This window comes from Podarcis liolepis (assembly GCF_965112155.1).
Source record: "Podarcis liolepis genome assembly, chromosome: 13".
NCBI classification, from domain to species: domain Eukaryota; kingdom Metazoa; phylum Chordata; class Lepidosauria; order Squamata; family Lacertidae; genus Podarcis; species Podarcis liolepis.
The window spans coordinates 125,841-148,924 of NC_139573.1; the positions used below are offsets into that span (position 1 = coordinate 125,841).

At 49.2% G+C, this 23,084-nt stretch overlaps 1 protein-coding gene across 1 annotated transcript; it reads left to right on the forward strand.

The window, feature by feature from the left end:
* Positions 1-682: 682 nt before the first annotated feature.
* Positions 683-14,260, forward strand: TRAPPC14 (trafficking protein particle complex subunit 14). Its single transcript, XM_083471696.1, has 11 exons — positions 683-1,117; positions 1,224-1,319; positions 1,417-1,546; positions 1,710-1,796; positions 2,697-2,817; positions 3,820-3,970; positions 5,901-5,983; positions 10,884-11,047; positions 11,664-11,818; positions 12,760-12,953; positions 13,176-14,260. The coding sequence occupies exons 1-11, from the start codon at positions 722-724 to the stop codon at positions 13,327-13,329; spliced, it is 1,731 nt and encodes a 576-aa protein (XP_083327822.1). The 5' UTR covers positions 683-721; the 3' UTR covers positions 13,330-14,260.
* Positions 14,261-23,084: the final 8,824 nt, after the last annotated feature.

Sequence of the window (23,084 nt, forward strand, 5' to 3'; positions counted from 1 at the left end):
CTCTCCATTAAAATGCACCAGAAGAATACAGGAATGAGCTACGGTCGCAAAAAAGGGGATGTTGCAGAGACACCCGGGAAACCAGTCGCACCCGGGGCCGCGCTCGCCCTCCCGCCTCCGGGGAGTCCCTGGCACCTGCTCAGAGACTCCAGCCCCGAGGCCGAGGGTCCCCGGAGGGAGCTGCATTGTCGTGGGGCAGGGGCCGACAGAGCCAACGAGGAGGAGGAGGGGAGCGCATCCCCTCTCCCCCTCCCTCCTCCTCCTTCCTCTTTCTTTCATTCTCTCCCTTCCTCCTTCCTTCTTTCCTGGCTCGCTCCGCCCCGCCGCGCCGCACAGCCCGGCCTGGCCCGGCCTCCCCCCGCCCCCCCACACCGCACCGCACCGGCGCCTCCCTCCCTCCCTCCCTCTCTCGCTCTTCCTTCTTGATCTTTGCCCCCCCCCCCGCGCGCCGCCGGGAATCTGCCCCCTTTTCCTCATCTCTGCTCCGCATCTCTTCCACCTCCCTCGGAGGCGGATCCCCCCGCCCCTCCGAGCGCAACCCCCCTCCCTTCCTTCTCTCTCCCTCCCTCCCTCCCTCTTGCTTGCTGATCTCTCCCCCACCCCCCGCCGCCGGGAATCCGCCCCCCGCCCCGCATCTGTGGGGCTCCCTCTCCTCCGCCCCCCTCGAATGTGGACGCCCCCGCTACTCCGAGAGTGAAGCACACCCCCCCCCGCACCTGCTATGGAGTCCCAGTGCGACTACTTCATGTATTTCCCGGCCGTGCCCTTCCCGGCGCGGGAGGTGCTGCTGGGCGAGCCCGGGCGCTACCGGGCGCTGCCGCGGCGCAACCACCTTTACCTGGGCGAGACGGTCCGCTTCCTGCTGGTGCTTCGCTGCCGGCCGGGGGGCGCCGGTGGGGAGGGCGGCGGGAGGGCGCCCTGGGGGGAGCTGGCCGGGTCCCTCTCTGCCCTGGCCAGCGTTAGCCCCGGGGCCAGCCTGGGCGGCGAGGCGACGCTGGGCGGAGAGCCCGAGCCGACCCGCGAAGACGACGAGGACACGGCCCCCGGGAGCCTCTTCCGCGACTGCCGGGCGCTGCTGACCCACGGCCAGGGGACCCCCGGGAGACCCGCCGCAGGAGTAAGGCCCGGAGCGGACGCGGGTGGCGGGGCGGTGAGGCGGAGTGCCTTGCGGGAGGGAGGAATCTGGATCCGGCCCGCTGACGCTTCCCTCCCGGCCCGCGCAGGTGCCCATGGAAGAGCCCATCGTGTCCACGGACGAGGTCATCTTCCCCCTGACCATCTGCCTGGACAAGCTGCCCCCCACCACCGTCAAGGCCAAGGTGAGACCCGGGCAGGTACGGTGGGGAGGAGGCTCACCTGGGTGGACACCCCACCCCCACCCCACGAAACACCCACGGATCGTTTTTGCGCCCCCAGATCGTGGTGACGGTTTGGAAGCGGGACCAGGAGAAGGCGGAGGTGCGGGAGCGCGGCTACCTCAGCATCCTGCAGGATCGGGCCCCCTCGCAGACATTCCGGGAAGAGCAGGGGGCTTTCAAGGCGCAAGGTGGGCGCTCAAGACCCAGAGCCCACTCCCCGCAGCACCTCGGAATTGAGAGGAGCGTGGGGGTCTCCGCCAAACACCCCCTCGCTCCACCCGCCTTCCCAAAAATTCCTCTTAGGTGCCTGGGGCGGGTGCCACCCTCTGACCTTTGACCCCCTCCCTGCAGTGAGCACCATGCTGACCGTCCTGCCCCCTCCGGAGCTGAAGTGCCAACCCCTGAATGTGTCGGGGAAACACCTGACGGTACTAAAAGGTGCGTGGATGGAGGGAGCAGGGGGAGAGCCAACATGGGGGCATTTGGGGGAAATGTGGGGAGCAGCTGGGGCAGGGGCATGAGGGGGGCAGGGGGCCTCGCCATCTTCCAGGGACCTGCCAATGGCCATGCTCTGCCATTTCCTGTGGGTGGTGCCCCCCCCCACATGTGTAAGCAGGGCTGGGGGACCGACATCCTCTCCCCCCACCAACTGGAGGGTCTCTAAGTGAAGGCTGGGTGCAGAAGAACCTCAGGAGAGCGGAGCACCTGCAGGCTCAGGCGCAAGGTCTGGCACCCCACCTGGAGTCCAGCCTCCTTTTCTCAACCAGGCGTCTAATATGGGGAAGAGTGAAAGGAGGGCCCCATTCTAGGTTCCTCCTCACAAGATCATAATGAGAGCCATGCTGAATCGGGTCCAGGGGGGCTCACCTAGGCCAGCACCCTGTCCTCACAGTGGCCAAATGCCCCTTGGAACCAGGAAATCCAGATAGACTGTCTCTGGACCTGCCTGGAGGTTCCATTGGATCATCGGAAGAAGCTGCTTGATCAAGCACACAGGTGTCCTGGAAAGTCCAGCGGATCACGGTCTCTCTCTCTCTCTCCACCCCCAACATTCCTGCTGTGATGATGGGGGCGGCCAGGCTGATGATCCAGGGACTCCCTTGGAGGAGTTGAACTCCTGATTAGAAGCCACCAGTAGCCCTCTCCTCCTCCATGAATGTGTCCAGTCCTTGTCTAAAGCCATCCAGGTGGGCGGCCATTGCTGCCTCCTGTGGAAGGCAGTTCCATAGATTAATGACGCACGCCATCCTTTGCAAGAGCCCCTGTCTCTTTGGATCCCAGGACCTTTCCCCTGCCTTTAATCTTTTGCACACCCACCCTCTTTCCCCCCACCTCCAGTTTTGAACGCAGCCTCGCAGGAGGAGCTCTCTGTGTGGGATGTGCGGATCCTGCCCAATTTCAACACCAGTTACCTTCCTATGATGCCAGATGGGTCCGTCTTGCTCGTTGATGATGTCTGGTAAGAGAACAGTTTATGGGTGGGCAGTCAGCTGGAGCTGGTGACCCCCAATCTGCCATTGTGGCCTGGAAAGGCCTCCACTTCATTCTGGGGCTTTTGACCTTTGGTCCCCACCCTGCACTCAGAGTGTCTTCGACTGGCCAGCTAAGACAGCTGAGGTTGCTAATGGGTCTCAAACCCCCAGAGAGTTAGGGGCTTCCCCTGTGTGTGGTCAGGCTCTGGTGGATTGAGCAGATGGGATCAAGAAGGGGTTCAGCAGTCAAGAAGACAGTTTCTGCTCCTGCTGTGGATGAAGAAAGTGAGGGGCAGGTGGGGCTTCTCCGTCTGGGAAGGGAGCCCCTCTAAGGGAAGGAAAACTCTGATCCTAAACCTCTGCTGCCTTGCAGGATCTTTGAGGGGGAAGAAATGGCTAAGGAGTAAACCCTATGCAAATCCAGAGTAGAGTCCCTAAGATGCTTGGGTGGCGCCTTGCACTGGCGGAGGAAAAGGGGTGCAGGGGGATCGAACCGACCCTGGCGGCACGATCCCCGTGGAGTGCCATCGTGGCTGCCCCTCCCTCCACGCGCTGGGTGCCACGTCCCCGCAGGCAGCACACCACATCCCTGGGACGCACGCCATGTCCCTGCAGGCAGCGTTCCCCACCCCCAGGACCACTGGCGCTTTGCAGGCCTCCTTCTGGCAACTCCTGCAGCCCAGCTGGTGGCAAACATCTTGCGCTGCTTTCCTTTGGAGCCCATCAGCCAGGCCAAGAAGGGGGTCTTGTTGTCTGGGAAGCCCAGGACCTCCAGACACACAGCCTTGGGGAGGTCACTTCAGTGCTGCTGACGCAGCTTACTCAGGATTGCAGGGGGTTGGGCTGGATGACCCTTGGGGACCCCTCCAAATTCTTCAGTCCTACGATTCTACAGGGACGGGGCAGTCGGAGGGATGGAGGCAGGAGTCTTGGGAGGTGGGGGCCTCTTTCCTCCCCATTTACCCCTCTTTCTCCCCCTTTCTCTCCAGCCACCAGTCGGGTGAGGTGTCCATGGCCTCCTTCTCCCGGGTGCCCTCGGCCACAGCTTCCTGCCCCTGCTCCCTGAGGGCCCTGGAGGAGCAGAACTTCCTCTTCCAGCTGCAGGCCCCCGAGCAGCCCCCGCCAGACAGCGCCAAGGAGGTGAGGGTCTGCCCACCCGGCTGGGACCCACCCCACTGGCACCCGGTGGAGGGGGGGTCGGGGGGGTCCGCCTTGCTGCTAGGATTGCTGCCACCTCCTCAAGGCAGACACGGGGGGTGGGGCTAGAGCAGGGCTTCTCCAAGAAGCACTTCACATTTCAGGGCAGGATAGGATAGTCTTGTATGAAGAAAAGACGGGGCTCTTTGGTCCAGTGCTACCTTCTTATTAAGCTTTGTAGGCATTACACAAGCAATATGTTTACTGATGCCTTATCTATTCAGCTCTCCTCTCCACAAGTTCTGGTGTTGGGGGTGGAATAAAAGTATCTTCTGTCTCATTTATAAAGGAAAAGAAAGGAAGCAAAGTTTGCCGAAAGCAGGTCTCCCTGCAGCGCGTTTTGTTCCCCTTCTGGGATGAGTGAGGCATTCTGATACAGCCCCATTCCAAATATTATTTAGCCAGACTTCAAGGGGGAATTCCATAAATTGTTACCAGTATCAGGCTAGTGTTAATTGCACTGCTGATTTAAAAAAACAACCAATTTCTGCATTGACAGTTATTGTTTAAATTTGAGCCTAATGATAACAAGGCAAGGCCTGAATTGGAAAACATTTATTTATTTATTTATTTATTTATTTATTTATTTATTTGCAGAATATAGATAGGTATATTTTCAAAACGAGAGCAAGAGTAAGGCTTCTTTGTGTTGAGGAGATGAAAGTTTGTCCACCTTAAATTAGACCTCATATAAATGAGAAACATGGACAGCTTCTCTGTTGCCAAAACATGAGAAATGCAACACAGGAGCGTGCCTCTGGGCTCTGGGGATATACGACCAGAAACAGTATCCCAGCCTCTCTTCCAGAGCACGGGCTGTTCTTCAACTCTGACAAATATGAAAGATCCGAGAAGAGAAAGGCTTCTTTGTGTCAAGGAGGAGAGGAGGGCTTCTTTGTCTCAAATTAGGCCTAATATAAATGAGATTGCCCGGCAAAGGCTGGCTCACGCCTCTCACTGACTGTGTAGACCTCCTGGAGGTACAGATGGAGGAGACTCATTTATAAATATATTTTGGGAAGGATGCATGTATTTTCTCTAGCTCCGTTGCTTTATGCTTTCTGGGTGTCCCGTGATCATACTATAAAGTAGTTGCCTGGAGTTGCTTCTTTTTGCATTTCTTATCCATAAAAAAATCAGTGCAGTGCAAGAACATTTTTGTTCTGAACGTCTGACCCAGAGAAAGAAGTCTGAGAGCCATTGGACTAGATGTCCCTTGGGGATCCCTTCCTTCTGGGATTCTATGAGGGAGGGGCCATGGGGGGAAGAGGCGGGATATACTGCATGGGGTGGGTGGGGCCAGCATGTCTGCCAATCATTTCCTGCCTGCAATAATTTTAAGGGGTGAAACTTAATTTTTGCAGCGAGGGGTCTTAAATATATATTTAGGTGCGAGGAATCCATATCTGCTATTATTTTTGTGATTGGGCAACAGTTAGCTTGGTAAGTCTATATTTGACTAAGAAGCACATAAACTGTTCTCAGAAAACCAAATAATTTTAATTTTGCCTTCTGAAAGGTAGGCAACAGGTAATATAAAATATGCAATGCATATTATATAAATAAAAGTAATAATTTTAGTATATAATATAACTGCAAGTACTTGACACTCATTTTTAATTATCTCTAGGGCATTTTACATGTTTTACTAACCAAGCAGAACTAAATTGCTTTAATTTAACCCAAATATCTCTTGAATTCCTAAGTCCTGTCACAACTTTTTAGCGCCCCTCAATTTTTGGAAGTTGCAAGTTGAAAAATGCAGCGTGCCATCCTGATTTGGTTGAGATTCCTGCCTTGCAGGGGTTGGACTGGATGACCCTTGGGGTCCCTTCCAACCTGACCATCCTATGGCTCTCTGGTTTAATCGCAGGGCCTGGAAGTCCCTCTCATCGCCGTGGTCCAGTGGTCAACCCCAAAGCTGCCTTTCACCGCCAGCATCTACACCCACTACAGGTAAGGGAACTGGGAAAGAGGATCAGACATGATATCAAAGCAGAAAAGAAAGTCAAATATTTGGGAGTGTGGTTCGACCCAGAAACTTGAAGCTATTTCAAGTTAAGTATGTAGAGACTGGGGTTGAAATTTTAAAAAGACCTCGAAAAGTTTTCCTCACCGCTCCCTGATTTATTAAATAATAATAAATAAATAAAAAGACCTTGAGAAATGGAACCGAATGAAGCTTTCGTTTCTAGGGAGAATATCTGCGATCAAAATGAACTTTCTCTCCAAGATGCTTTTTCTGTTTCAAGCCTTCTAGTATTTAGTGGCACTCACTGCTTAAAGAAACGGAAAAAGGACGTAGCTAATTTAATCTGGCAGGGGGGGAAGCCCTGGACTAAATATGAAATTTTAATTGACATAAAGAATAAGGGGTGTGGATTTGGGCTGCCTGACATTGAAAATGTATTATGAAGAGGCTTGTTTATGTTGGATGAAAGAGTGGGTAGAGTTGAAAAACACAAATGTTCTGGACCTAGAAGGATTTGACTGATGTATGGATGGCACACGTGCCTGTGCTATGACAAAGCCAAAGTTCATAAGAGAATTCATATTTGTGTGACAAGGAATAATCTATATAAAATGTGGGTGAGATATAAAGACCTCCTAGAAAGGAAGACCCCCCCCCCTCGGTGGATCTCCCCTATCGAGATAGTTGCTGTTAAGAAACTAAAGCTGAGTAAGAATTGGGGTACATACAGGGACCTCCTTGAAATCAAAGAGGACTCTATAGGACTTTAAAAAAAAGAAGAGGAGCAAAGCTGGATTCCAAACTGGTTTCAGTACTTTCAAATGCACTAGGTCTTTAGGAAAGATAAAGACAAAGGTTTTTTTGGAAGGGAAAGAATTCGGGAAAGCGGGATTGGGAAATAATAAAAAAACTAATATCTAGACTTTATCAAATTTTACTGGAATGGGAGATCAAAGACGAGATGGTCAAGGAAGTAATGATACACTGGGCTATTGATATTGGACACAACATTGAAATTTCAGCCTGGGAGAAGCTGTGGAACAAAACTATTAATATTTCGGCCTGATAAAAGAAAATATACAAAGAATGCTGTACAGGTGGTACCTGACCCCCAATAATCTTGCTAAGAATTACAGATGAGGGTCCAACCTCTGCTGGAAATACTCAGAGGTTGAGGGATCCTTTGTCCATATATGAGGGCAGTGTAAACTTGCCCCAAAGTTCTGAGGAATGGTCTATGACCAGCTTAGAAAACTTTTCCGGATCACATTTCCAAAAAACCCGGAAGCTTTTCTACTAGTGATGATTGAAGATGAGATCCCTACAAAGATTCATAACCTATTCCTCTATGTGACGGCTGCAGCCAGACTAGAATATGCCAGAAGTTGGAAAGGAAAAGAAATTCCAGCTAAAGAACAATGGCTGCAGAAACTAATAGAATTTGCGGAACTCGCAAATCTCACAGCCAAAATAAAAAACCGAGATGGGGGGAAACAAAGGGATGGGACAGCTTTGGGAAATATTTTAAAAAATATGATGCTAAAATCATTCTACAAGTAGGGGTGTATAAACAATATAACGAAGGACTACAAGGAGAAAACTAGAGTGCAGCAAAAACTAGGTTTATTAAGAATGCCACGGAAGGGAAGGTTGGGAAGTCTGCACAAAACCTCCATATGATGGTTAAAAAAAGAGGATCAGGCATAGCCCTGCAAGAAGAGAGGGAAATACAGGGCTACTGGACTTGGTCAAGTCACAGAGTGACCACAGCAAAGGGGAGCTAGGCCCACCCGCAACTGGCTGGACCTCCACCCACTTCGTCCAAAAGGTGTTTCTCTCAGTCATGAAGAAATCTTGAGCTGCAATTCCTGCCCTGCCGGGGGTGGGTGGGCTAGATGGCCCTTGGCGGTCCCTCTCAACTCCATGAGGACGATGGACGCTGCCTCCCCGCTGCTGGGTGCCCATCTTGCTGCCACATCTTTACTTTCCCACTCACGTTCCCAGGGACGAAGGGGTCAACCCCCCCCCCCGTGGGCTGCGGTGGGGCAGGACCCTGACTGCCCCCTTCCTGGGCCTCCCTGCCCTGACACTCAGCACAGCTTCCCTTCCTCCCCTAAGCTGCTAAATGCTTTGAATGTTTGACGCTTTCTTATGTTTTTATATGTGCTGGAAGCCCAGCCAGATGGGGCGGTATTCTTCTTCTTCTTCTTCTTCTTCTTCTTCTTCTTCTTCTTCTTCTTCTTCTATAAGATATTTATTAAAGTTTCAAAAAAAAGTTACAATAATAAAAAGAAAAAAGAACAAAAAAAGAAAAAAGAGAATACAAAATACAAAGAAGTAAAAACAATTAAAAACAAATCAATCTTTCCATATCTTGTCTTTCATTCACTTGTTTCCCTGACCTCCTCACACCTCCCCTTTTTGTATTCCAGTTCAGTAAGTTAATTCAGCAAATCCTTTCCCTCTTTGTTTTTATCTTAGTCCTTTGTCTTAATATGTAATAACTGTATATTCTCATCTGTTAGCAGTCCATTTTTACATACTCCTTATAACATTGCTACTAAAAACCCCTTAGCTTCATTCCGACGTCATTCTAACATTCATTAATTTTACAGTATTTCTGTAAATAGTCTTTAAATTTCTTCCAATCTTCTTCCACTGACTCTTCTCCCTGGTCTCGGATTCTGCCAGTCATTTCCACCAGTTCCATATAGTCCATCACCTTCATCTGCCACTCTTCCAGGGTGGGTAGATCTTGTGTCTTCCAGTACTTTGCAATAAGTATTCTTGCTGCTGTTGTAGCATACATAAAGAAAGTTCTATCCTTCTTTGGCACCAATTGGCCGACTATGCCCAGGAGAAAGGCCTCTGGCTTCTTCAGGAAGGTATATTTGAATACCTTTTTCATTTCATTATAGATCATCTCCCAGAAAGCCTTAATCCTTGGGCACGTCCACCAAAGGTGAAAGAATGTACCTTCAGTTTCTTTACATTTCCAACATTTATTATCGGGCAAATGATAGATTTTGGCAAGCTTGACTGGTGTCATGTACCACCTGTATATCATTTTCATAATATTCTCTCTTAAGAAGAGTAGAAGAAGAGTTTGGATTTGATATCCCGCCTTTCACTCCCTTTAAGGAGTCTCAAAGCGGCTAACCTTCTCCTTTCCCTTCCTCCCCCACAACAAACACTCTGTGAGGTGAGTGGGGCTGCATTACATGCCTTGAACTTCATACCTGTGGTCCATAACTGTTCCCAGTCAGCCATCATAATGTTATGTCCAACATCTTTTTTCTTTTTTTTGCAAATATTTTTTATTACATTTTCTATAAAAACTTCCATCTTTCCATTTTCCACATCACGTATTTTAGTTTGTTGAACCTCCCTCCACTCCTCTGACAGTCATCCATAATAATTCTCCTATTTACACATTTCTTAATATATAGTATCACCTTTAAGTAATTTCTTTATATCCTTATTTACATTTTTGCGATGTTCCTCACTTTTCACAAAGCCTCTTTAAAACACACTAGCGTTGTATTCTCCTCACATATAGTTTTCAAATACTCTCTAAATTTTCCCCAATCCTCCAAAAACTTATGGTCTCTTTGAAGTCTAATTTTCCCCGTTAGTTTGTCTAATTCCGCATAATCAATTAGTTTATTTCTCCATTCGTCCAGAGTCGGTACTTGTTCTTGTTTCCACCTTTGAGCTGTCAGCGTCCTCACGGCAGTTATTGCATATTGGAAAAGTTTGAAATCCTTCCTTTTAATTTCCCTTCTGGTTATCCCTAGTAGAAAGGTCTCTGGTTTCTTAACAAAGCTAAATTGTAGCATTTTCCTTACTTCATCATATATTTTTCCCCAGAAACCCTTCATTTTCTCGCATTCCCACCACATATGCATAAACGTGCCCTCTTTCTCTCTACACCTCCAGCATTTATTACAGATCTTATACATTTTGGCCAATTTAACCGGTGTTAAGTACCATCTATATACCATCTTCATGGCATTTTCTTTTAGTGTTATGCATGCTGTGAATTTCAGATTTTGATTCCATATCTTTTGCCACTCTTCCAGCTCTATACTGTACCCTAGATCTCTGGCCCAGTGGATCATTACCTCTTTCACCTCCTCATCATTCGTATGCCATTCTAGTAGGATTTTATACATTTTTGATATGGTTTTACGATCATTATTAACAATTTCTGTTTGGAACTTCGAATCCTTTTCCTCATACCCTTTTTCTTTCACCTCCTTTTTAAACATATTACTTATCTGCCAATAGTGCAACCAGTCCCGTACATGTTCTTTCACTTGTTCATATGGTTTAACTGTCCATTTGTCCCCTTCTTTGAATACCAGGTCTCCATATGTGACCCAGTTACTTCTCATATTGAGTTGCTTAATTCCCATCATCTCTAAAGGGGATAACCAATGTGGTACCCCCCTTTCTAATATATTTTTATATCTGATCCATACTTCGATTAGCGATTTCCGGAATATATGATTTCCAAAAGATTGATGACCTTTTTTACCCTCCTGCCATAAATAAGCGTGCCACCCAAACCTATTGTCGAATCCCTCGTTATGTCCAACATCTTGTGCCCATTTAATCATAACAGATTTCACTGTTTCATCTTGAGTATTCCATTTCAACAGCAAGTTATACATTCTGGACAAATTCTTAACTTTAGAATCTAACAGTTCTGTTTCCAGTTTTGATTTTTCCACCTGGAAGCCAATTTTCTTGTCCAAATTGTATGCCTCCATTATTTGATAATAATGAAGCCAATCTCGCACTTTGTTTTTTAGTTTTTCAAAGCTCTGCAATTTCAATTTATCTCCTTCTTCTTCTTCTTCTTCTTCTTCTTCTTCTCAGGCTCCCCAGCATCCGCCTTGCCCGCCCCCGATTCGTCATGACAGCCGAGTGCGAGTCTCCGGTCGCCCTTCACCGCCGCTTCACCGTCACCTACACCCTCATCAACAACCTGCAGGACTTCCTGGCCGTGCGCCTGGTGTGGACTCCGGAGAGTGCGGCTGCTGGTGAGAGCATGGTGGGCTGGGCTGGATGACCTTTGGTGGCCCCTGCCCAGCCCAGCCATTCCATAATTCTGTGGCGGTCTCTTCTTCCTTGGAGGATCGCCATCTGTCAGGCATTCTTTTGTGACCCTTGGGGTCTATGGTTCCATGATTCTTCCCTCCTGTTTTGGGGAGCAGGGAAGGAGGGCAATGGAGGAGGCAGGCTGACGGGGTGGGTGAGAGAGGCAGGGCTTCTCTGCCATCCCTAGGTGACCCTGGGTTTCCATGATTCTATGAGTCCTGCCTGGAAATACTGTCTGGGAAGGTCTTTAGGGAGATGCTGGGGGCCATTTCTCAGGGATTCTTGAGCTTTGGACTAGATGACCAGTGGGGATCCCTTCCAACTCTACGATTCTGTGGGGGGAGCCTTGCCGCTCTTGGTCTGGGGGGTGGGGGGGCTGGAGCATGAGGAAGTGAGTGACAAAGAGCTCCTGGGTCCGGCTCACAGGGAGCAGAGCCTCCAAGCTCAGGGGCAGTCTCCCCGCAAAAGCCGGAGCTGGTGGTTCTCGCTCGTGGGCTTCTCTGGGGCACCTCAGGTGGGACAAGGCTGCTGCCCTTTCCTTTTCCTGACACCCCCCAGGCAAGAAGCTGTCCTGCGAGGAACGGCGCGCCATCCAGGACGCCCAGGACGCCATCGTCTGCCACACGCCGCTCAACAACTTGGGGTTCTCCCGGAAGGGCAGCGCCCGGACTTTCTGCGTCACCTTTCAGGCGCTGCGCGCCGGGTTGTACGAGGTAAGACGCTCCTGTGTGCCAGCACATGCTTCCCTCCGGGCTCTGGGGCTCCTTTCTGCCGGGGGGGGGCTGGGCTGCATGGCCCTTGGGGAATTCTTGACAATGCTGTGGTTGAATGTGGGCAGATTTGGGAAAGGTAAAAGAAAGACTTTCTCCGCACAGCACAGTTAACCTGTGGAACTCCCTCCCACAAGAGGGATGGCATTAAGAGAGGATCGGACCCTGCAGGAAGATGGATTTTCCTTCATCTGTCCCAAATCTTCCCAGGGGCTGGTAGCTGTCACAGCCCCCTCCATGAACCTGCCCAATCCTCTTTTAAAGCCATCCAAGTGGATGGCCAGCTCTGCTTCCCGTGGCAGTGAGTTCCAGAGTTCAACTCTTGCAAGGTGGCCCCAGTTGCTGGAAACCACAGGCGGGGAGGGAGTGGCTATTGCGCTTGGATTTTGCTTGCAGGAATCTCACAGTGGGCATCAGGTTGGCCACTGGGAGAAGACGCTGCCTGGTCATCTCTCATGGCTGCTTGAGCTGAGATTCCTGCATTGCAGGGGGTTGGACTAGATGACCCCAGGGTCCCTTTCAGCCCTAGAACACTATGGTTCTAAGGGTCTGTGACTGGATGGGCCCCTCTGGCCCAGGAGGCCCTTCTGGCAGAGGGGAGATGGGATTGTGGGGCTCTGCAGAGGACCTTGCTGGTGTCTGTGCTCAGGGTGGTGCTGATGGGCAGCCAAGCCCTTCCTTCTGGACCTGCTGAGTTGCAGGGGGCTGGACTGGATGACCCTCAGAGCTCCCTCCCAACTCTACAGTCCACTGCTATTTGGAAGCAGCAGCAGCTGCTGCCCTCCTGGGCTCCCGCTCTGTTTGGCACTGCCCAGCTGCAGAAGGCATGGACCTCTTTCTCTTTCTCTTTCTCTTTCTCTTCCTCCTTCTTTGCTCCCTGGAAGCTCTCCCAGCACATGAAGCTGAAGCTGCAGTTCACCGCCAGCGTCTCGAACCCGCCTCCCGAGGCCCGGCCCGTCTCCCGCAAGAGCAGCCCAGGCAGCCCGGCTGTCCGGGAGCTGGTGGAGCGTCACCAGGCCAGCCTGGGCCGCTCGCAGAGCTTCTCCCACCAGCAGCCGGCCAGGGGCCACCTCATGAGGTGGGTGCAGGGGGTCCGGCTAGATGGCCCTGTGGGGTCCCTTCCAAGTCTACAATCCATGATTCTCACTCTTTCAGGGAACAGGAAGGGAGGGAATGGAGGACGAGGGTGGGCTGAAGGGGGCAGACAAGAGAGGCAGGGCTCCTGGGTTCTCCTGGGGGTCAGCCAAGGCCCCCCACTTGCCCCCCACTGAGGCCTCTCTTTCTCTCCCCCCCCCCACAGGTCAGGCAGTGTCATGGAGCGCCGAGCAATCACTCCCCCCGTGGGCTCCCCCGTGGGGCGCCCCCTCTACCTGCCCCCCGACAAGGCTGCTCTTTCCCTGGACAAGATTGCCAAGCGGGAGTGCAAGGTGCTGGTGGTGGCCCCCGTCACGTGAGGTGGGGGGCAGAGACCCCACCCCCTTTCCCTGCCCTCCTCCAAAAGGGAGATGCTGCCTCCTGCCTTGCAAGGGAACAAACCTCCTGCCTCCCCTGCCCCCAAACCTGCAAACGCCCCAGTGCTGCCCCCCATGGAATAAAAGCCGCGCATGTGATCCCACCCCAGGAAAAATCTCAGCACACCCAATAAATGTGGGGGAGCCTTCCAATTCTCTCTGCTGTTCCCTTTCCCTTGCGGGGGCTCAGAGCTCCAGCCCCCCCCCAATGAGACACCCCCCTCACTGTGCCATCTCCCACTCTCCTTCTGGGGGTTTTGGCTGCTCCCCCTCCCCACATTTGCTCCTTCAAAATGGGGGGCACATACCCCCAACCTCATTGACGTCGTCCTCCATGGTGTGTGCAAATGAGGCCAAGAATCTTGGGGGGCAGCTCCCCCAATTGCCCCAGGCTGAGGATCAGGAATCAGCTGCTGCTGCTGCTGCTGCTAAACCTTGGAGCTTGACGGTACACCCACTGGACAGCTGCATTGCAGAGGGTTGGACTAGATGACCCTCGGGGTCCCTCCCAACGCTACAGGTCTATGGTTATGGGACGAATCTGTGCTGCCCCCTGCTGGTGGAGGGGTACCTTTGCTGCTGCGGATCTTCTGGATCACACTGGATTGTGCCACTTCTGAGGACTGGGAAGGGGGCAGATTTCTCTTACCCCCCCCCCCGCCCCATTTCACACTGGCAGCTGCTACACCCGCGGGAGAGGGGTGGGCAGGCCTCCACCCCAGCCCCTCCTGCCATCTCAGGCCAAAGGGCCCCATTCCATTGCACTTTATTTAATTTTTATGTTATTTATATATTTTGTATTATTATTTGCCTCCAAAGCATCTCCGACTCCACGTTGTGTGTTTTGCAAATAAACTGCGCTGGCTGGGGGAAAGTGTTGGTGTGTTTTTGGGGGTGTTCCAGGAGGGGGGGGAGACATTCCTCCAAGGATGAGTCAGGACAGATTAGAAAAAGCCCTTCTTCACGCCGCAGAGCCAAACTGCGGAACTCCCTCCTGCAGGAGGCCATGACCACCTCCAGCTTGGACGGCTTTAAAAGAGGAGGAAAGAAATTTGGGCAGGAGGAGGGAGCCAGCGGGGGGTCCTGGCCAGGGTGCTCGGCCTCCACAGGCTGCCGAAGGGCCGTTGCGGGAGAGGCCTCTTGGGCGCCGGGCTGGAAGCTGCCAGCTCCGCCCACTGAGGCGCGCTGCCCTTCCCCTCTGTTACGGAAAAATCTGGGTGCAGTGTTACTCTGCCACCCAGCTCATCGGACTAAGTCCGTGGGTCCCTGCGGAAGAAAATGAGCTCAGCCGGACGCAGGAGCAAACTGCAGAAGATCCAAGTTTATTGCGCAACAGGTTCAAGGCGAGATTGAACCCCGAGAAAGGGGTGACATGAACTTTTGAAATTTCCCTCCATATCCCAGAATACAGTGCATGAAACGTCATGAATACATTATGGGAAGGTTGGGTTTCACAAGTTACATCATGAATATACTTTACACGTCATGAATACATTATGAAAAGGTGGGATTGCATTAATTAGCATTTTCGGATGAGGGAGGGGGGATATGCGGAGCGGGAAATATACATAGATACACATTTATTGAGTACCGGTGGTGGCAAGACAATGGGTCAGAGATATGCATCGTCTGCCACCTAATATTGCCTAGAGGGAAGGTTTGGCAAATTAAGAAGTTCCTGCGTACGTGACCTGCCGCTTCGGGGATTATGGAAGTAGGGATAGCATCATGGAGTCCACGGGGAACTGAGTTGAATGACACTGAGAGCGAAGAAATTGGAGTTACGGTTGATTTTATATCAATTTTTAAAGATTTCAATGATTTCAAACCCATTCTGTACTATAGGGAATGGATACATTGTAACAGGAGGTCTGTGATTGGCTAAAGCGGGGCCATAGGAATAAGCGGGGCCTCGGATGTTCCTAGAAGGAAGGGGGAAAGGAGCCCCCCCCTTCCGTTCCGTATCAGTCCCCCATTCGGAGATAGATTTGCATTAAAGTTCTGTAAGAACTTGCAAATCTTTTCTCCGCACCCTAAATCTCGGTGAATGGGATGTGTGGCTTTATGCAAACCTGAAAGGGACTTGCAAGCCATGCCTCTTACGGTCATTTGCAAGTATAGCAGTGCAGGTAGCTGCATATAGGGTATTATATAAAGAACACCTCTTGTATTTTGTTGCTAAATTAGTTGTGGCATTCTCAATAGTGTTTTATGCTTTACACCTAGCAGGAAGGTCTAATTGACTGAAAAATGCAGTTGGCTTCCCCCCCGCCATTTGTGTGTTCTCAGGTGTCAAGGTAGCTCTTCTGTGGTCTCACACTGACATAGTGCTACAGCAACACATCCTGTCTGTTGAATCCCCTCAGGGCTTTCATTTAACCATGTCGCCTGGCATTCACCATAGCTGGCACAGGTTTGGGCATCTCGTGAGGGAGAGGTCTTCGCCTTGGCCTTTAGCTATGGGATTCTATTATAGGCTGTGGTTTTGCACGCATGGGGGTTGCTCACTTGCACTTAAAGGACCAAAAGGCTAATTGCAGCCTGGATACACTTGCCCAATTCAAACTGAGTCCAATTTGAATTTATCTTGCCCCATGGTTCTCAACTCTTCAAACCAATCTGTTAAAAGAAAACCATTCTTAACAAGGGCAGTTGTCCAAATAAGTCAATTTAACTCTATAAGGGATCATTCCTGCTAAACCAAAGCATACGCACCTTCATGTACCTGGTGTTTTATGGATCCAGAAGCTTGTCCTTGGCAAAACGAGGTTTAACACATTTTAAAATGGATAGGGAAAGTTGGCGGTGGAACAATTAAATGTGGTTACAAGTTGATCTAAACATTGGACTACACAATAGTGTGAGCTATTAGAAAGTATAAAATGCATGAGAATTCTCCATTGGTGTGTAAGCAATAAGACATTAAACATAAAAACAATTACACACAAAAATTGCCCCCCTTTGTGGAAATCATACTGTCAGACACATTTCAACATTCTTACATAATAACACATAATACAAAACAAACTAATTAAATATCAGTTACATATCTTGACACAATTGTGATCTTTTATGCATGTATCTTTTGAATCCTGGAGCACAGTCTTAAGGTTCAAAAGTGAGAAAATGTCCTTGCAATTCAACTCCTCCCCTTAGCCATGAGGGGTTGTTGCTGCTTTTCATCATTGCACATCTGTAGAAGTGATATCCTGTAAGGGGCAGGGTTTTGGGGCTTAAAGACAGTTAGAAAAGGGAGGGGGCAAAAGGCGAAAAGGATGTGATGTCCTTCGGTTTCTGTTGGAAGTTGCAAATAATAAAATCTTAGCGAATTAAGCGTTTCATTCATTCCAATATTATTATCACATTTTCCTATAACTACTGTTATTATCTGCTAAGTTTGTTTGCTTTTCTTCACTTAGTTTTTGTTGTTGTTGTTCTTTTCATATTATAAAATAAAAAATTACTCCACATGTATAGAAAGAGAACTGTAAAAATACAAAGGTTAAAAAATAAAAAGGAAGCAAAAAAAATTAGATTACCAGTTAGATGAAAATGGACTTGACACAAAGACATCAGATTCAGAAAATAACTATTATTAAATAGTACAAAGATATTATCAAAATCACACATATTACTACTGGACTGAAAAAAAGGGAAAACAATGGGGAAAACTTAAAATTCACCATGTGCTATCCAATAAAAGAACTTCATGAGACTGGCTTTCAACATGTGATGAACATGTCCCCAAAGTAAAACACAAACACACAAAATGAGCTATGAGGAACCAAAAATAAATAAATGCTAAGACACACAATTAATAAGTAATCTGTTTTGGCATTCTAACATCCCAAATGAAAATAAAAATGTTTCTTGATGTGACATCATCAGCTGTGATGTTAATACTGGGAAATGAGTTAATACCAAGAAAAAATGAATGGCAATTTAAAGTTGTGTAAGTACCTTGCACTAGCCAAAATGACAGAATTAATAAGAGATGCTCAGGCCGAAGGTAAACAAGTACCATTCCACAAACAATGTTTGGTTGTGCTTCGATTAACTTCATAGACATCATGGAGAAACGGATTAAATAAATGAAAACAGATTATTTGTAAGTTAAAAAAAAAAGTGTCAAGGCCACAAAGAGATTGGAGTTACTAATATAGCAGGGATTCAGACTTGTTTCACAGAACAGAAAGAAAGTTGCTGTGGGAGGAAAAAGGGACAAACACTTTGTTATCGGGGTTCACATATCCTGTTAAAAGGGAAAATTATTTCATGTGAGAAGCTTGTCAGGAAATGCTGTTCCTAAAATTCCCATTGAGGGGGGGAATGCTTTGATATTTACCTGTGAAAAGAATTTGGCATGTTAAGATTTGGAACCTGGAAAGCTCTTGACTTTCGATGGGCTAGTTTTTTTTTTGGTGTTTTTTTTTTCTATTGTGGTTTTTTTTTGTTTTTTTTTTTTGTTTTTTTGTTTTTTTTGTTTTTAGCCTTTTGTCTTGTAGCCCCTGGAGCAAAGACAGATTAAGGGTGATTTCCCTCAATGGTTCCTCAATGGTTTCAAGTTTTCTTTTCTTCCTTTTTTTTTTTTTTTTTTTTGGAAGAAACCTCCTCTCCCCCCTTACAGTTCCCCCCTTCCTCTCTCTCTCTTCTTTAGCTGATCTAGCCTCTGTGCATGTGCAGAGTTCATGTCTCAGCAAACCTTTTATACTATTGAAAATGTTGCATCCTTTGGCTAAATTACCATTTGAATAAGGGAAAGGAAGGGTAAGGAGTAGATTTTGAAAACAGGGTTTGATTTTAAACAAAAAAAAAGAAACTCAGCAATTTAAGTATTCACCAAAGCTAGCAATTTCAGCCCAAGCAAACTGAGACTGCTTCCTTTATGTACAGGAAAGGGCTAATATCCCTCTGGCCATTCGCGGAACAATCAACCGCTCTCTTATTTATGAGTAAAAAATGGCCAGAGTTAGAATTCATAGGATTTTTTTTTTTTTTTTAACTTCTCAGCCATTTCAGCCTTACCATTTGCAGACAAAAAAATATTATTATTATTATTAATATTATTATTATTTCCTGCCCTTTATTTACAGGAATGGTCAAGGCTAATTCTACTTGATTATTCATTTGTATGTGCTTAAACTTTGAGTAGACTTTTAAGTCTGATTTTTAAATAGTAGACAAAATGATAAACACAGTAATCACTCAAATGCTTGGTATTACCAGTTGGGCTTCACCTCTCACCTTTTAAAACTAAAGAGCAAAGCTAGGCTGAATTTCAACTCCATTACCACACCAGAATTTAAGAATTACCCTCCAATGCTTGCAGACACATGGTCTTCCACACAGCCACAAATTGGGAGAGTTGAAAGGGACCCTGGGGTCATCTAGTCCAACCCTCCAAAATATAGGGTTCACAGCAAGATTTCACAGCAAGATTTGTACTACCAAAGAGGCATACACATTTAAGTACAGATTTACAGCTGGGAAAGGAAACATCTATACTCCTGAGAGGATCTCTTATAAAGCACAGTTAAAGCAGCCCTAGATTTGATTTTTTTAAAGGGAATACACAAGTGTTGCCCCCTCCCCTCTTTGCAGTTTCCTTTAAAGGAAGCTTACTCGGGAGTAAATTTACCTAGCACAGAAGTAAGAAGGGAGAAACCAACTGAAAGAGGCAGAGTGAAACAAGGGGGAGGGGGGGGCATTTTCTAACAAAAGAGGCCATGAAGTCTTATAGAGACTGATATCAGGAGCCTTACAATAACTCTTCTGTCCAACCAAATCAAAGTTGAAACTGGACTCAAATATTTTTTCTTAGAATGAACACCATACTTTTATAGGCATACGCTTAATGAAATACATACACTGCATTTTAGCTTGAGCGAGCAGTTGTGCTCAACTAGGCTTTTGCAGCAGAAACATTAGGTTATCATCACCTTCCAAAATAAGACTGTAGACTCACAATCTCAAAAGTTGGGGCAAAGCAAGAGGTGGGGTAAACATTTGCACACTTCATTCTCATCTTGTCTTATTTAGGACTGCTAAGATCCAGCATGGCTTCCTTAGATTTAAATTTTGAAGCAAGCTTGCAGTTTAAACTATGCACACTTAAGAAAAGCAGTCTGCCAGAGACAGAAGGAACAGACAACACACATAACAGACAACATGTAAACATACATATTCTCATATATGTATTAACAGACAACACACATAACAGACAACATGTAACATATAAACAGATATATTCTCATCCTTTAGTTGGTTATTGCAAGGAGTTGGGCCACTACCTCTGGCTTCATTAAGTGAAATTAGTAGGAAGGTCCCACATGGTTTTATGAGCCTCCTTGCCTCTTCAAACACACCACCAGTTAATCAAACTGGTAGGGCTCATAACGCTTGGTCGACTGGGTACCCCTTTATAGATGCATGCGTTGCTGTTGTTGCTTTTTTGCTTTTTGCTTTTTTTGGGGGGGGTGTGTGTCTGGGATAGAGAAGGGGGAAAGAGAGGGGTTGATTAGGATTGGTATGTCTAGGGGTTTGGTATGCTTAGTACAGGGACGTATAGTAAAGAGGAGAAGGGGCTTCTAGTTGCCTGGCAACTTCCTTAGTGGGTTTTAGAGAGCTCTAGCTATCCGGTTCCTTGCGTTCCCTTTCCTATTTCCTTATTTCCTATTTCCTTATTTCCTATAACCTGGGGTCTCTTTCCACTCTGCCGGTCCTGCCCAATTCCTCATGGGCTATCCCTCCTGGCAACCTCCTACCTATCGTCACATCTCAGGAAAAGGGGCCCTACTGGACGCCCGCGCCATGCGGTGCCAGATCGGGTGATCCCTGGATAGAATTTCGAACTGAAAATCCCCCTTGCTTTTGGAAGCGGGCTCACGCACGATACACATGTTACCGACCAGTGCGGCTGGGATTGGGATAGAAAGCAAGACCACTTCCTGCCCCCTAGCAAGGACGCTCGGGAAGTTCGGAAAGAGAACTCCAACCCCTTGCTTTCAACTGAGATGCCCGTTGCGGAGAGTCGGCTGTCTTTCCAAGCCGGGTCTCACCGTCTTACTTTCGGGCTCCCAATTGGTGCGGCTGGCTGGAGATTTTAAGGAAAAGAGATAGAGCTCAGAACCCCCCTTCGGGTTGAGCAGCGGTCCACGGTCTCTCTCACTAACCGGACCAAGAGAAAGGCAAGAAGGAGCGATAGAGAGGAGGGCAGAGAATTCAGTTGCCAGGAGATTCCACCCCCTTCCCACCAGTGCACTGGATTTTCCTTTTTCCTTATACTCACGCGTCTTCTATGATGATCCCGGGATCGATGAATAAGCCGGCTGGATCCCTCTTTTGCTCCCCGGCTGAACTCCTAGGGCTTTCGATTACCGCCCAGAAGATGGCTGGGGGTCCAAAAGGATCTTCCCAGGCAAAATGGCCCGGAGCCGGCTGAAGATTTCGGGGCCCCCAGTCAGCAGCTTGGGAGAACCGCAAGCCCCACGTTGGGCGCCAACTGTTACGGAAAAATCTGGGTGCAGTGTTACTCTGCCACCCAGCTCATCGGACTAAGTCCGTGGGTCCCTGCGGAAGAAAATGAGCTCAGCCGGACGCAGGAGCAAACTGCAGAAGATCCAAGTTTATTGCGCAACAGGTTCAAGGCGAGATTGAACCCCGAGAAAGGGGTGACATGAACTTTTGAAATTTCCCTCCATATCCCAGAATACAGTGCATGAAACGTCATGAATACATTATGGGAAGGTTGGGTTTCACAAGTTACATCATGAATATACTTTACACGTCATGAATACATTATGAAAAGGTGGGATTACATTAATTAGCATTTTCGGATGAGGGAGGGGGGATATGCGGAGCGGGAAATATACATAGATACACATTTATTGAGTACCGGTGGTGGCAAGACAATGGGTCAGAGATATGCATCGTCTGCCACCTAATATTGCCTAGAGGGAAGGTTTGGCAAATTAAGAAGTTCCTGCGTACGTGACCTGCCGCTTCGGGGATTATGGAAGTAGGGATAGCATCATGGAGTCCACGGGGAACTGAGTTGAATGACACTGAGAGCGAAGAAATTGGAGTTACGGTTGATTTTATATCAATTTTTAAAGATTTCAATGATTTCAAACCCATTCTGTACTATAGGGAATGGATACATTGTAACAGGAGGTCTGTGATTGGCTAAAGCGGGGCCATAGGAATAAGCGGGGCCTCGGATGTTCCTAGAAGGAAGGGGGAAAGGAGCCCCCCCCCTTCCGTTCCGTATCACCTCGGACTGAGCGAGAAAGCGGGCCCTTGGGGGGGGGGCCTGGAAAGACCTCCTGCCCCTCGCAGCTCAGCGTCGCCGGGAGGGCGAGGGGGGTCCGGGGGGGTTGGGGGCCAGCTCCCCAGGAGGGAGCCCCCCCCCCGGCGTCCGCTTCCCCCAGCAAAGCCTCTTCCGCCCAAACGCGGAAGCGACCTGCCAGTCGTGCTCTGTCCCTTAGCTAGCGGGCGAGAGGGAAGTGCCACTCCGTCCTCCGAGGCGTCTCTATGGCCGGGGGCGGGGCTCCGCAGCGCGCCTTTCCCCTTGAGTGGGCGGGGCGCCCGAGGGAGAGGAAAGGCGGGCGGGGCCGGGAAGGGAAGGAAGAGAGAGAAATGGCCTCTGGAGCCACAACGAGGAAGAATTCAGTCCCTTTATGTGCCGCGGAAGAAGAAGCAGGCGAGGGAGCGAGCGAGGCGAAGGTGGAGGAGCGGAGGGGCTTCTCGTCTTCCAGATGGAGAGGCCGGGCAGGAAGGGAGCCGCCCCGTTGTCCTCGGTGCGAAGGCCGAGGGAGAGGAGTTGGGGGCCGGGAGGGGAGGCAGCCCTGGGGGAAGAGGCGGGAGGCGGGCGAGGCAAGGGGCCCGAGTCTGCCGCCCCACCAAGTGCAGCAAAGCTGTGGAAGCCCGGAGTCTTCCACTCGGGACCTCCAAGCCAGACTGAAGACATGGGTGGTGCCTGCCTGGAGCAGATGGAAAAGCATTTCAGAGAGAGAGAAAGTTCTTCCAGATGAATCTCCTGTCACACAATCCTAGTGTTGGAAGGGATCCCAAGGGTCATCTAGTCTAAGCTGAATCCACTGGTTTGGTTCCTGAGCCCTTGAGATCCTTGAAGAGGGCTCTCCTCTCTCCTCTCCGTCTCCTCTTTCCCAGGCTAAACTCCCCCAGCTCCTTCAGCCATTCCTCATCAGGCCTGCTTTCCATCTGGGCTGCCCTGCTCTGCACATGTTTCGGCTTGTCAACATCCTTGAGCTTGATCTGGACACTAGACTCTGATGATGCAGCCTGAAAGAGCAGTAGCTTTTTTAATGCTCCTGCATCGCACTGCCAAGAGCAGGGGTCAGCAAACTTTTCCAGCAGGGGGCCGGTCCACTGTCCCTCAGGCCCTGTGGGGGGCCAGACTATATTTTATTGGGGGGGGTGAACAAATTCCTATGCCCCACAAATAACCCAGAGAGGCATTTTAAATAAAAGCACACATTCTACTCATGTAAAAACACACTGATTCCCAGAATGTCCACGGGCCAGATTTAGAAGGCAACTGGGCCGGATCCGGCCCACGGGCCTTAGTTTGCCTACCCATGGCCAAGAGAGTCCCCCCAAATAAAGCACCTCTGAGTGTGTGCAGAGTGCCTGAGGTTCCTCCTTGACTCCTGCTTTGGAGAGAAGATGCCGAGTGG

Bases quoted from the DNA above. Each gene is read 5' to 3' on its own strand.
- TRAPPC14 (XM_083471696.1), top strand. From the start codon at position 722: ATGGAGTCCCAGTGCGACTACTTCATGTATTTCCCGGCCGTGCCCTTC. The intron at 1,797-2,696 runs GTGCGTGGATGG...CCCCACCTCCAG, and splicing joins ACACCTGACGGTACTAAAAG to TTTTGAACGCAGCCTCGCAG. The intron at 3,971-5,900 runs GTGAGGGTCTGC...GTTTAATCGCAG, and splicing joins CGCCAGACAGCGCCAAGGAG to GGCCTGGAAGTCCCTCTCAT.